The sequence below is a fragment of the Actinia tenebrosa genome, unplaced genomic scaffold (genome assembly GCF_029948245.1).
Source record: "Actinia tenebrosa isolate PJP-AT-01 unplaced genomic scaffold, QUT_ActTen_1.0 PGA_scaffold1__47_contigs__length_23844297, whole genome shotgun sequence".
NCBI lineage: Eukaryota > Metazoa > Cnidaria > Anthozoa > Actiniaria > Actiniidae > Actinia > Actinia tenebrosa.
The window spans coordinates 19,773,760-19,788,039 of NW_028292578.1; the positions used below are offsets into that span (position 1 = coordinate 19,773,760).

Consider the following 14,280-nt stretch of genomic DNA (forward strand, 5'->3'; position numbering starts at 1 on the left):
CACTCACCACAGGGGTAAGTAAGACTATGTACTAACCCTCACCACAGGGGTAAGTAAGACTATGTACTAACACTCACCACAGGGGTAAGTAAGACTATGTACTGACATTCACCACAGGTGTGAGTAAGAACATGTACTGACCCTCACCACAGGGGTAAGTAAGACTATGTACTAACACTCACCACAGGGGTAAGTAAGACTATGTACTAACACTCACCACAGGGGTAAGTAAGACTATGTACTGGCCCTCACCACAGGGGTAAGTAAGACTATGTACTGGACCCTCACCACAGGGGTAAGTAAGACTATGTACTGGCCCTCACCACAGGGGTAAGTAAGACTATGTACTGACCCTCACCACAGGGGTAAGTAAGACTATGTACTAGCCCTCACCACAGGGGTAAGTAAGACTATGTACTGACATTCACCACAGGGGTAAGTAAGACTATGTACTAACCCTCACCACAGGGGTAAGTAAGACTATGTACTGACCCTCACCACAGGGGTAAGTAAGACTATGTACTGGCCCTCACCACAGGGGTAAGTAAGACTATGTACTGACCCTCACCACAGGGGTAAGTAAGACTATGTACTGACATTCACCACAGGTGTGAGTAAGAACATGTACTGACACTCACCACAGGGGTAAGTAAGACTATGTTACTTACTCTCACCACAGGGGTTACTAGGCTCTTTACCGACCCACGGCGGTCCTTATTATTGTTATTATTATTATTATTATTATTATACTATTATTATTAGTAGTAGTAGCAGCAGCAGCAGCAGCAGCAGCAGCAGCAGTAGTAGTAGTAGTAGTACGTAGTAGTAGTATGTTGATGATGATGATGATGATGCTGATGATGATGATTATGTAAAGTCAAGTGTGGCAAGCACTGAAATAACTCGAAATTATCTTTCAGATAAGACGTTATTTCTCCCCTGCTTGGTTCAGATCCTCGGCTGTGCTCTCATTTAGGTACAAAAAAATGTTTTTCGCAGATAGTAAGTGTACAAAAAAACACAAATGTATAAAAATTCATATTTTTTTATCGCGTCAGGAATGGCAGCGTAGTTTCTGAAATACAGATGTTGGCTGCACACCCGTACCTAGCAGGAACGCTTAGACCGAGAAAAGATTTTTTTCCTAATTATGAAATAGACCCCCTTAAATCGGGTGTCGTAAAGGAACCAAGTAAGTGAAAGAACAGTAGATAGCTAAAAAGGCACACAGGCACATAGGAACACAGGCAAACAAACAAACAAACAAACAAACGCTTGAATTTTCCTCTAGTTTTAATTAGATTCTGACTGTGTTCTGTTTAATATTGGATGATAGTCCTCATTGTGTTAATTGTGGACCTCCTTTAATGAATACTACAACCAAGGTTGGAATTATTACTACAAAACACCAAACTGCTCATTACACCCATTTATATAATTACCCGACCAGCACAGTCAGTGTCATCTAAAGTATTGAATTCCGTTGGCTTTCGATCCCTCATAGGCATACGCTGACCATTGAATATTTCTTAAATAACCTCAATGATTTCATTCATAGATTTCAAAAAACCAAACATATCTATGTCGGACACATCTCCATATCCTGGCGTTACAATCGAGTTTGAATGCTTGGCCACTCGTGGTCCCCGCTCGCCTGTCTTTAGTTGGTTTAAAGACGGGAAACCTGTGGTTTTTGATGTCAGACGTAAATTCTCTTTGGACGATACGAAATCGATTCTAACCATTCGCAAGCTTAGTTCAATCGACAAAGGGAATTACACATGTGTTGTAAGGTAAATACACCTAATTCGTCGTGTACAATGTTATCCCATTTCAGACCACATGCCATTCTCTAGAGTATCATTTCTTTGTTTAACAGTTGCGCGTAAGAAGGCACATAAATATGGATACAACGCAAACAAAGAACCTTATTCTCAAGAGAATGACACGTAGTATTTAATGGGAAAACTTTGAACCACGACGAAAGGTCTATAATGTTGTTTCTGTTTTTGTTTTTCCCTTTCGGAATGTGACGTTATCGGCAGGATCTGTTCACACTATGAAACAAGTCACGCGCAACGTATCAGATTACCTGATATCTATCTTCCTCGCGCCTCATTGGACATTCGGCCTTCACAGAGCTATTCCACCTTTCCCTGTCGGCCTCCACAGTCCGCACCTCGTCCCATGAACTCCAATCTGGCAACGTTTCAGAAGACGTACTATACTAGTAGCACTGCTCTCTAATATTATGCTTCTGCACCGTTGCGCGTAAAACTTCTAAAGTGTCTAGTTGGGCCTTTAAGATAAGTTAACAGAGCTAACACAGCTTTACTGTTGTAGCAAAGGCAATCAGAATGCATCCTCTTCACCAGTACTTCTCAACGTTCTTCCAACCATTACCGAGAAAAAAGGTAGGTAAACTCAAAGGCGCGTTTGAACATCATCTACCAAACTAACCAATTAATCTTGTTTGATTGGTTTTTACGACTTATTGTGTATAGTGACCAATGTTATGAAAGTTATCCATTAGAGTGAATGCCCGCCCTGTCTGTTAATTATGAAATGCGTATTTAAGGGAATGGTCATGTTACTTTAACAACATACTCAAAGCCATAAAACATCATCTTTACGAATATTTATTATATTTCTAAATATTCGTAAAGATCGATAGGATATTTCAGTATGCATTATTTACAAAATGTGCAAGATCGCGTAATGCGTAAATATGCGTAAACATGAAAATCATCTGTGGTATTCTTATGCATCTTTACGCGACGGAAAAAGGTCCGCGTAAAGACTCTGTAAATAATGCGTAAAGATTGAAAAAGATCCGTAAAGACTGTTCTTGCATTGATTTTACGGATTAGAATCGTTTTTGTTTTGTTTTGTTTTGTTTTGTTTTGTTTTGTTTTTGTTTTTGTTTTTGTTTTTTGTTTTTTGTTTTTTGTTTTTTGTTTTTGTTTTTTGTTTTTGTTTTTTGTTTTTTGTTTTTTTTTTTTTGTTTTTTGTTTTTTGTTTTTTGTTTTTTGTTTTTTGTTTTTTGTTTTTTGTTTTTTGTTTTTTGTTTTTTGTTTTTTGTTTTTTGTTTTTTGTTTTTTGTTTTTTGTTTTTGTTTTTTGTTTTTTGTTTTTTGTTTTTTGTTTTTTGTTTTTTGTTTTTTGTTTTTGTTTTTTTGTTTTTTGTTTTTTGTTTTTGTTTTTTGTTTTTTGTTTTTTGTTTTTTGTTTTTTGTTTTTTGTTTTTTGTTTTTTGTTTTTTGTTTTTTGTTTTTTGTTTTTTGTTTTTTGTTTTTGTTTGTTTTTTTTTGTTTTTGTTTTTTGTTTTTGTTTTTTGTTTTTTGTTTTTTGTTTTTTGTTTTTTGTTTTTTGTTTTTTGTTTTTTGTTTTTTGTTTTTTGTTTTTTGTTTTTTGTTTTTTGTTTTTTGTTTTTTGTTTTTTGTTTTTTGTTTTTTGTTATTTTACTTGGATTTGTCCAATCCCTCTCTCCCTTAATGGAATTTAGGTAAGTATCAAATCTCTACTGAATACATTCAGTGTGATTGGTGCCGGAGGTTGATCCGTGGCCTGGTTGCCATGGTAACCTCCTTGCTAGCCTCTCATGATCAGATTGCTTAATGGATGCCAAATACTATCCACACCTCAAGCTCATTGCACAGGTAAGCGTATTTTTTACGAAATGCACAAAGATTTTAAATAGCAACCATTAATTTCTCTATTTGAGGTTTCCGGTCGGTATACTGAGCTACAGCAGTTTTAGCAAATGTAGCCTACAAAGAGAAAGAAACGAATAAAAGAATAAAGATAACAAGGTGTTATTTTTTGTTCTTCTTATTGTCCAAACTAGAATTGAATAAAATAAGCGTCTATCATACTTCTTCAGCTTGTGCATAATGTTTTCCCATTTCAGACCACATGTAATTTTCTCGAGATTAAGAGTTTTTGTTTGAGTCTAATCTTTCAGATATAAGCCACGACGAAGAAGCCATGGAATTACTTAAAGAAAGTTACAAATGAGGTGAATTAATGCCGGATCCTAACTCAACAAATTTAACGGTAACTTAGCCTGGCGTACATAATAACAGGCATTCCCGCTGGTTGGTATTCTCCCCCCCCCCCCCCCCCCCCCCCATCACGAAATTTCCCAATCTCCAACCAGGAACTGAAAGGCGTATCTCAACAGTATTGGCTATTAGCATTTCTTGTTGTGACCTAGCCTTCTTCGCAGGCAACTATATCTACTGCTCCGTTCTCTAGCGCGCAAAACTCTCTAGCGGGCTTCCTTTGCCAACGAAACGCCCCCTCCCCCTCGTTCCTCGTGCTAGTTTTTGTTTCTTAGTTCCTAGATTCCTAGAGATAGAGAGAGAGCTGAGAGAGAGAAACGCAGAGAGAAAAGCAGAGAGATGTCTAGATGTCTGCGTAGGCTAGTTGTGACCATTTGATTATCATTTTTTCAGGTCCAAAAAAGATTCATCGTCAGTCTTCCAAACTTTGTAGTGAGAATCGTTGACAAGGATGGAATCCACGATATTTCTGTTCCTGCAAAAAATTGATAACATGGCATACTTTATTCTTAATGCTGTATTATTATGACTCTTCTTACTAACTATTAAACATTAACAATTATGACTTAGAATTTGCTGGGGTTTTTTTTTTCGGTTTAGGAGTGTCATTAGAACTGACAAGGCCATAATTTATAGAGTGCAAACAACATAACCGTGAAACTTTAGTTATACTAAATAGTGCAATTTTATGTAAATTCTATTGTTTTTCTATTGTGTAATTAGCACTATTTTGTACTATTTAGTAATTAGTGTTTCACGGATTAGTTGTTTGCACTCTAGTAGTATAGACACGAATTCCATTGCTTTCTTATGTTTTACTTTGACTAATATTGGCTGTGTTTTCACTAGAAATGTTAACTTGCCTAAAATTCCTGGAGGTGTTTTAATCCGACAACCACCTTTCAAGAATAACACTGTGATTGGCCCATTTATTTGGTAGGACAACGTAAACCATCTTGCTAGGTAGTTTAACTTTGCTTTATTTCCGGTATTATATTTAAGCTAGTTTAAATTGTCCATTCACTAACAGCTGATCTGAGATAGTGACTTAAAAATGATGTCACTGCAAAACTGAGGTGTCATGGGGCCCGCAAAAATTGACCACCGAAAAATATAAAAAATATGCCCGGCATTGCAATAAAAATATTAAAATCATTACACATATCGTACATGTGTCACTGTAGTTATGAAGCACTAATTAGCAACGCTTTTTTTTTTTTTTTCATTTGTTGGCCTGGAAATTCAACGTTTCAAGAGGAAAAGTGACACCTCAGTGTTGCTAATATTCTCGATTCTGATTGGCTAACATTTCTCAGATCAGCTGGTTTCACGGGCAAAATACAATTACTCTACAAACAGCAACAAAATGCTGACAATAGATAGAAAGATGAACGAATACGATAGATTTGATGAATTTAGTATCAAACAATGGCTGGCACAATTAATTACCATCTGTCCACTCGCCCATCCATCTGTCAGGCCGTCCATACAACCTCCATTATATTAGTCGAAGACAGAAACCAACGTCCCCCCCCCCCCCCCCCCCCCCCCCCCCCCCCTCTCTCTCTCTCTCTCTCTCTCTCTCTCACAGACACACACACACACACACACATCATTCTGAGAAACGTGTTAAAAGGCTGCAATAGCTTCGAGATCAGTCTCACTGAAGCGATTGAATTCCACTATTTATTTTCCAACAGTACTATGCTCAGTAGAGTACGAATAACGCAGGAGAAAGAATGGAGCGAGTACGAATATCCTGCGATATTTTCGACTCTAGGTTATTTTGTACAGTAAAAAAAACAAACTGTTTTTACTGACTAGTTCAAAGAAAAACATTCGTTTTGAAGCGAGTGGTTATACATTTTAGGATGCAGTACGGTTTGATATTTTCAAGTCTCGTCTTTTTTAGACCCGAAAACAAATGCACCCTTAATGTCTAATAAGATATATTTATTCGACTTGTCCTTTAGAAGACTATTTAACTTTACAAGATACGAGAGGTCGGGGTTTAGCTACCAGCTAAGGTGGAGGCAAGCCGACCAGAAAGAGCGTTCCCTAGTAGGTGTGTGTGTGTGTTTTTTTTAAAAGAAATATCTTGTTTAATGGCTGCATTTATATAAATCTATTTTTAGTTTTCAACTTCCTGTTTTTAAAAAAAATAGAGGCCACCTGCAGCAAAAAAACAGTCATTAATATTAATTTATTTAATTAAATTACTAATTAGAATTATAAATATATAGAGTCTCATTTTTTTAGCTCTTAAGTAAGACAGAGAAAAAACCAGTATCACCAAGTAGAGTGCACGTACTAAACCCGTGAAACAAATACTAACTTTTAGTACTAAATGGTGATAAATAAACAATAGAAAACAAAGGATTCTGTATGAAATAGTACTAATTAATGTTCACGGATTTAGTGCGTGCCCTCTAACCATGTATAATTCAAGTTACTTATTAATTATCTCCCATGTTTATGCTGTCCTGTTTGAAAGAAGCGTTAGAATCTTTTTTTTTTTTTAATTCCAATCCACTTTTTTAATCTATATTTATATATCACAAGTTTTGTTTATAGTGCATGATTGCATGATTACTGACAAATAAAGGAAGTGGTGAAGAATGGCTCTTCCATCCCCCCCAAACACACCCCAAACACTACCTGTTCAATAACGGACCGGAAGCACTAGCGAACGTGTATTTCACTATATATACACATACATATATATATATACATATATAGAACTATGTTAACTAGTTTAATACTTTATTAGTATTTTTACACAAGTGAGCATAATAAATTCGGCGCGCTCAGTTGACCACAATTTACGTCATATACTGTTTTTTGTTGATTGGTGCCGCTCATTGCAGAGAGAAATAAAATTTGAAGAAAAAAAATTTTCTCCATCATTTATTATATTCACTTGTGTTAAAAATATACGAAAACAATTATTCGCCTCAGGCTGATTGAATATTTACCTCACTGCTTGAAGGTTAAATATTTTGAAAAGTGTTTCGTATTAAAATTGTATAATCTCTAGTTTTATTGTCTTTAGCAAACATTATCATGATTAACAATCTTTTTTATCCAAAGTTACTCGACCTGTTATTTGATCATAGTTAATGAAGTGGCTCCTCAACTACCGTTACCGTTGAATGACGTCACAAGCCTTCCGAGTGGCTTTGCAGCTGAATGATTGCGGAAAGTTTCCCAAGCGTGTCAGCAAGATGTTCATCAACAAACCACAAGCAAGAATCAACTCCTGAAGCTCTGTTTTAAACAACAACAACCAAAAGGTTAGCGACTATGGTTATTTATTAACTTTTGACAACAACAAGTTGTATTTGACTGAATTTTGACTTCTTAAACTCCACTGACCGTAAAAATTTGACACATTCATTTGCATTTAAAAAATTTAATTCATCAACGTTCGACTAACTGCTCAATTTTATACTATATTCAAGTCTTTAATTTAATGTTTGACGTATTGAAACAAATCTTTTAGAAGTTTATAAGCGACGACCCGTTGTTTGTGGGTGGAATTCTGAGTAACTTTTAAGCAAGAGTACGTCATATTTAGTACAACTTGCTTGAGTGATATAACAACTTATACGTGACTGATTTGAACGCAGAAGCTAGCTATTAAGACTTAAATAAGCCAAGCTTCAGGCTGAAACTAATTGAAGAAAGGAAGAACTGAAAGCCCTACTAGATTTAAGATCTATTTTTTTATCTGTCAATTTGCAATATTATTATGAGAAATGGCAATGTTATAGGTCATTATCTTTTGTTTTTAGTGTCATCATATAATTAACCATTTATTAGATCACATGGTCTCAATCTTAATGTTGTTCAGCGAAATCGTTTCCGTTTTACTGAACGTATTGCTCAATAATAATATTTAACAATAGTAAAAACATTATTGCTGAACTAGACCGGTAAACTCCTAAAAAACAAGTTCAGCGGAGTTTTGTTTGCAGCTGAAATACTTCGTTATAATAGCTAACACAATATACTATACACTTGAGCCGACATTGTCACAACTTGAGTAAGAAGCACGCAATAATTCAAAATGTATCAATCAAATTTAAACAAATCGCAGGAAAACTACAAAAAATATGACCAAAGTATAATCAAAGTATGTGATTTTTTCATGTTTTTGGGAAAACTTGAAGGTTTTGAAATGGACGACTCTGCAGACTCTTTATAAATCAACAATAAATGAAGAATCGCGCGCGCGATTTCGATTGGTTCGCAAGATTTCACAGTTTTCGCTTTTTATATTAATACTTGCATTTGGCGAGAAGAGGCTAAAAAAATTGAATGCATGGTGTTACAAATACGTTACTTATATTCAAGGTCAGACCGGGTGGAAGGTTGATTGCCCTTTTAAGTGGGTCGTTAAGTTTTTGGATTAGTAAAACAGCACGGAGCGTGGAGCAGTGCTCGTGGGGGAGGGGAGGGGGCTTAATTGGATTCATGGCACCATGGGGGAGGGGAAGGAGGGTGGTTTGTGGGTTTGCGCTCCCTGAAATATTTCATGCAACACCGCGGGAATATTTGCTTCTTTTATTTTATATCCTTTAATCATGACGGCCGGCGGCAGGAGGGGACGGGAGGGGAGGAAGGACAGGAAGGAGTGAGGGAGGGGTGGAGGGAGTGGGGATTGCGGGTGGGTGGGGCGAGGGAGTCGGGTGGAGGCTGTACGTTAGTGTCTATTTATTTCTTGCATACTGTCTATGCTCCGTCTTTGTTTCCTTTCTTCCTTTCTTCCTTTCTTCCTTTCTTCCTTTCTTCCTTTCTTCATTTTTATCTTTCTTCCATTCGTTCATTCATTTCTTCATTTCATTTCCTATATTTCTGCTCGTTTTCTTCCACTCTTTTATCCTAGCCCCTTCATATCTTTGTTTCTTGTTCAACAATATGTCGTAATATTTTCTTATGCAGATAGTCTTCTTATGTGTAAGATGCCATCTTTTCTGGGAACATCACGTGACATTATGGTCATTGGCCTCATTTTGATCTTGTTGGCTGTTCCTTCAAGCTGTCAAAGTATGTGTTACTTAAAGTAGAGTGCTTACACTATGTACATGAAATAAAATCTAAATAGTTACTACCTAATAGTTTTTAGTTAGTGACTATTAGTGACTATCACTCAACTGGAAAGGCTTTAGTAACAATACACAAGGGAAACCAAGACAAGACTCAAGACAATAGAAATATAATACTTTATTTAATAGAGACATACTTTATTGTTTCGACATAAAAATCATTGCATTTCATTACAGGGGTTTTCACAAACCCGTGCAATATTTTACTCTTACACCGGTCTGATTCTTTTGCTTGGTTTCCCTTGTGTTTTGTTACTAAAGCCTTTCCAGTTGAGTGATAGTCACTAATAGTCACTAAATAAAAACTATTAGGTAGTAGCTATTTAGATTTTATTTCATGGACATAATGTAAGCATGCACTCTATATCGAACAACTGGAAAAACAAATAACACGTATTGCTTATTAGAGGCTGAGGCTGAGCAAATAGATCTCGAATTGTCGAAACTAGAGTATTCGTAACCTTCCTATAACTGTAGCTATAATGTGTTGTTTAGGCGAATACAGAAAGAGACTACAATGCTATAATGATTTATGAGGTTTCTGAAGCTGACAATTATTCTGTTTTCTGTCTCCAGCTCAGTCTCCACTCCCACCTCCAGATCTTATATGCTCGCCTCAGTGCACGAATGGAGGGTCCTGTGTCGAAGGAAATGCATCTGTCTCAAAGCTTTCACGGGAAGTCAGTGTGAAATTCGTAAGTATTTTTCTGAGCAAAGAATCGGGGAAAAAGAATGAATGAAAAGAATGAAACCCTTTATTTATACAGGGTAATTACTTCATGCAGTGACCACACTGTTATAAATTTTTCGATTGCACGTTACGTCATCGCGGCCATGTTGGTACCATTTAACAAAAGATTTCTCATTAGCATCCATTGGTAACGATACCATAATGGCCGCCATATTTTTGTTTTTTAACTCTCTTGGGAATGCTTGCAATCCATCAATAGGAGCCCTGGAAAGGTCCAGACATACCATTCCAGAGTCGTAGAAACGCGTTGCATTACTGGACTGTTTTGATTCATTGTGCTGTAGGTTTTTTCAACGGTAATGAACAAAGCTTACTAGTTCACTTCTCTAACCTCTGGGGCCTCGGTTTCGATTTATGGACTCAGCATCACATGTAAGCAAAGTTTGCTGGGTCTCTCCCATGGTTTGAGTGTGTGATTTAAGAATTCATCCTATCTTAGATCAGCCCAGAGGTTGATTCAGGGCTGTCGATCTGTGAGTTAGCAGTGCCCTGACTCCCCCCACGGCTTGACTCAGATGAGCCCAGAGGTTGAATCGCTTCAGAGTGATCTATGAGTTAGCCGTGCCCTGACTTAGATCAGCCCTGAGGTTGTTTCAGGGTTTGATCTGTGAGTCAGCTATGCCCTGACTTAGATCAGCCCTGAGGTTGTTTCAGGGTTTGATCTGTGAGTTAGCCGTGCCCTGACTTAGATCAGCCCAGAGATTGTTTCAGGGTTTGATCTGTGAGTTAGCCATGCCATGACTTAGATCAGCCCAGAGGTTGTTTCAGGGTTCAATCTGTGAGTTAGCCGTACCCTGACTTAGATTAGCCCAGAGATTGTTTCAGGGTTCAATCTGTGAGTTAGTAGTGCTCTGACTTAGTTCAGCCCAGAGGTTGTTTCAGGGTTCTATCTGTGAGTAAGCCGTACCCTAACTTAGATCAGCCCAGAGGTTGTTTCAGCATTCGATCTGTGAGTTAGCCATGCCCTGACTTAGATCAGCCCAGAGGTTGTTTCAGCATTCGATCTGCGAGTTAGCCGTACTCTAACTTAGATCAGCCCAGAGGTTGTTTCAGGATTCGATCTGTGAGTACTTAGTGTGGGTATCGATAACTTTTGAACCCTTTTTCATTACCCGACTTAATTGTAATGTTCTGTTTATTTCTTTTAGCGATGGAAAAATATTTGGGTATTGATCACATCTGGCTGTCAGGCGTTAAAAAAATCCTCCAAAATTTTGTTGGTACAAAAGGAATAAGGCCTGGTCGGGATTTTTCACTTCCGTGTCCTCCTAATCATAATGTAAATCGGAAAGACATAGGAAGCTATACAACACAGTGGACATTGAACGATACACTACTGGACCCTGCTAAAGACAGCAGAGTGACTATCGATCCATCAACGGGACAGCTCTCCATTTCTACTCCAGGCGAATACCAAAGCAGGTAAAATATCGAAGTCCGTGATTCGTTTAGAAATATTTGAATGACGTGCGAAGGACAAAAATAAGAAAAAAATAAGAAAAAATAAGACACTTTTCAAGTAATATTCTTTTGTGTTGGGATGATAGAAGAATTTCTTCGTGCCGAAAAATATAATGATCTTTCAATAAATTATGTTGGGATTCCTGTGGATTTTGCGCGCGCCCTCTTCCTCTACTCTGCTACTTCACAGAGCCTGGAGGCTTATCTACTTGTCTTGGAAATTGCGAGATACACTTAAATGAGCCAGATTTTGCACAAATACATTCAGGGGCTCTATAAACCCTTATAGCACTTGCTACACTACTCTTCCGAACATCTATTAAGCGACCACCTATTAGGCGAACAATCTGTATTTAGCAGCGTCGTACAACGGTAACGTGACCGTGGTATATGTTAATACAGATAGGTTCAGGGGCTTTATGTACTGTTTAATAAACAGGCAGGAGTGTTCTATCGGGTTTAAAACCACGAGACATAGCCGAGTGGTTTTAGACCCGATAAAACACGATCTGCGAGTTTATTCAACGGCTTCAAAAACTTTAAGTATAATTCACAAACCTTTCAGTTGAAGTAGAGCAACCATATACCTCGCGAACATTGACTTTTATACTTTGATAGTCATTTGTACAGCAATGTCATGCGCAGTGAGGTTTGTACGTCACTGCCATGCGCAGTAAGTGCAAAAAAGGCTCGCACAAGTTGAAGACAACATACCGAACTCAAAACAGGGGCACTAGTCGACGATAATTTATGGGTCGTCGATGATCGTACGTAAGACTGACCTTGATGGGGCTCTAAGTCTTCATCTAAACATAGATGAACCTTTATTCCGATAAGGCTGTCCATATTAGTATTCTTTATATATAGAATACTAATGAAGAGGACTTTATGGGGTTTAAAGGTCCATGCACGTGACGTGTGTGATCGCTAATTGGTTCAATTGCTCATTAATTATTCATGCGTTTTTGAAAAGCACTTAGGACTTGCTACACTATTAGCTCAGTGGAACCGTAGAATGTCTATTAATTCCCCAATCTCTATATCGTGGCTAATACGCGCCCCCTTGACGACTGCTCGAAAGTGGCTCGGCGCTAAATAGGCGTGTTCCATTGTATAGTTGGGGATACAAAAGTATCAGTGATAATTAGTGACGAATTAAGTGATAATACATTGATATATCTCTATGGATACGAAGGTGTATATCAATGTCGCATCTCAAATGACTTCGGTACTGCACTAGGGTCAAAATCGCAAGTAAAGTTAAAAGGTACGTTAAAAAAAGATTTCAAAAAGCTCTATGATATAAGTAGTTGTTTCATCAGGGTTCGATAAAATTTGAAAGTTCGAATGCTAAAGACAAACATGGCGGCTATGACGTCATATTCTCCCCCAAGATAGCACAATTAATTAAAATTGAATTAAGATTAAATAAATGTGAATTGACACTGGTTCCACAGAGTGGCTCTTCTTCCAATTTGAGTTTAAAACTGAATTACACCTTTATCATAAATGGCCGCCAAACTCGGTTAGGTCTAGGGACAATTACATGGAAGCGAGGCCTCATTAGTAAACAAAGTCTACTCAGTACGATATTTTGTTTCAAAGTCATTCACCCTTACTTCAAAAGACGCTTAAAAAGATTCAAATTGGTGAGATGGAGGAATTTGACACAAAATATCGTATTGAGTAGACTTTGTTTACTAATGACGCCTTGCAATTGTCCCTAGTCCCAACCGAGTTTGGCGGCCATTTTTGAGAAAGATCTATAGGAGGGAAACAACAACTTAATCTACTCACATACGACGCCGAGCTCGAGAATCGAATCCGGGTCGCACTGGTGAGAGGGGAATCAAATGCTGTCAACGCTACGCTATCAGTGATTCAAATTAGCATTAATCCATATTAATTATTGGCTTTTTCGCAGTTACTGGATCGTTCATCAATAATTTACCCATCACTTACAACGTGACTCTCAATAACAAACTTGCAATACGATGCCCAGAGCACACTTACAGCCACGGAATGTTTTACCGATGGATCAACTCCACGAACAATGAAGAAGTCAATTTCCCGAAACCTCGAGTGATGACGTCACAAGAGGATGGAACTCTTTATTTTACTCACGTGACCGGTGATGACGTAGCTGATGTGTCAAATGGAATACAGTGCAGAATTTCGATGGGTGGAGAGGAGATATCGCCAATGGCTTATTCGGGTCTTGTTAAATTCAAGAAAGTTAGGGGTATGTACATTTTTCCACTCGCATCTCTTCGAGGGACTACTTCGACGATGCCGCGGCAGCCATCTTACTAATATGCCATCTTGCTAATAAGCAGCCCGTAAAGTCCTCCACTGGTCATTAATTTAAAGCGCATTGAGATGTTGTATAAATGCGCTATACAAGAACCTCCCATTGTTAATATCATTTTATCTTGAATCGCAAGGCATTATGGGTAATCCAGGGGATAGGATTGACATTTACAGTTCATAACAAGACAATTTGAAAAGAGATCAATTAAAAGCAATACACAGTTCCAGTACTGAGGAAATGTCTCCAATATTGTGGGGTTTTTATTTCAGCATCTTCGTTTTGTTTTGCCCCCTGAGCGACCCATAATGCCTTGCGATTCAAGATGGCCGCCGCATCGTCGAATTAGTCCAATGGACTCGCGACGCTGTCTTCGGTTAATGAAATTTTGCCAGTAGACGACGTCAATCAAAGTGTTTCCACGACAATGTCGATCAAGAAAGACTGTTGTTTAACACTACAGCTGGAACGGGTAGCCTGTTGATCTTGAATTTTAGACCGTTTTAGAATCCGTACAATACCACTGTTTTCCTTGATTACAGACTCATTTAGTCATTTAACCCTGAGCAACAGATAACTCGAAACTGCAG

The 14,280-nt window shown here is 37.8% G+C and overlaps 1 protein-coding gene and 2 long non-coding RNA genes across 6 annotated transcripts in view; all 3 read left to right on the top strand.

The window, feature by feature from the left end:
• LOC116289351 (uncharacterized) overlaps nt 1-14,280 on the top strand; it is a 65,995-nt gene that overhangs the window by 33,764 nt on the left and 17,951 nt on the right. For 3 of the 4 annotated variants that reach the window (XM_089033175.1, XM_089033176.1, XM_089033174.1), the window contains one exon: nt 13,307-13,624. In XM_089033175.1, coding sequence (XP_088889301.1) covers nt 13,307-13,624 — 318 coding nt within the window. Of the gene's footprint in view, nt 1-11,219; nt 11,344-13,306; nt 13,625-14,280 lie in introns of those variants that run through there. The other variant, XM_089033178.1, reaches the window with a different exon arrangement.
• On the top strand, nt 3,404-4,634 carry LOC148910061 (uncharacterized). Its single transcript, XR_016120290.1, has 2 exons — nt 3,404-4,016; nt 4,456-4,634. It is a non-coding gene; the product is annotated as an uncharacterized LOC148910061 (long non-coding RNA).
• On the top strand, nt 4,824-11,188 carry LOC148910062 (uncharacterized). Its single transcript, XR_016120289.1, has 5 exons — nt 4,824-5,025; nt 7,179-7,355; nt 9,007-9,111; nt 9,747-9,865; nt 11,070-11,188. It is a non-coding gene; the product is annotated as an uncharacterized LOC148910062 (long non-coding RNA).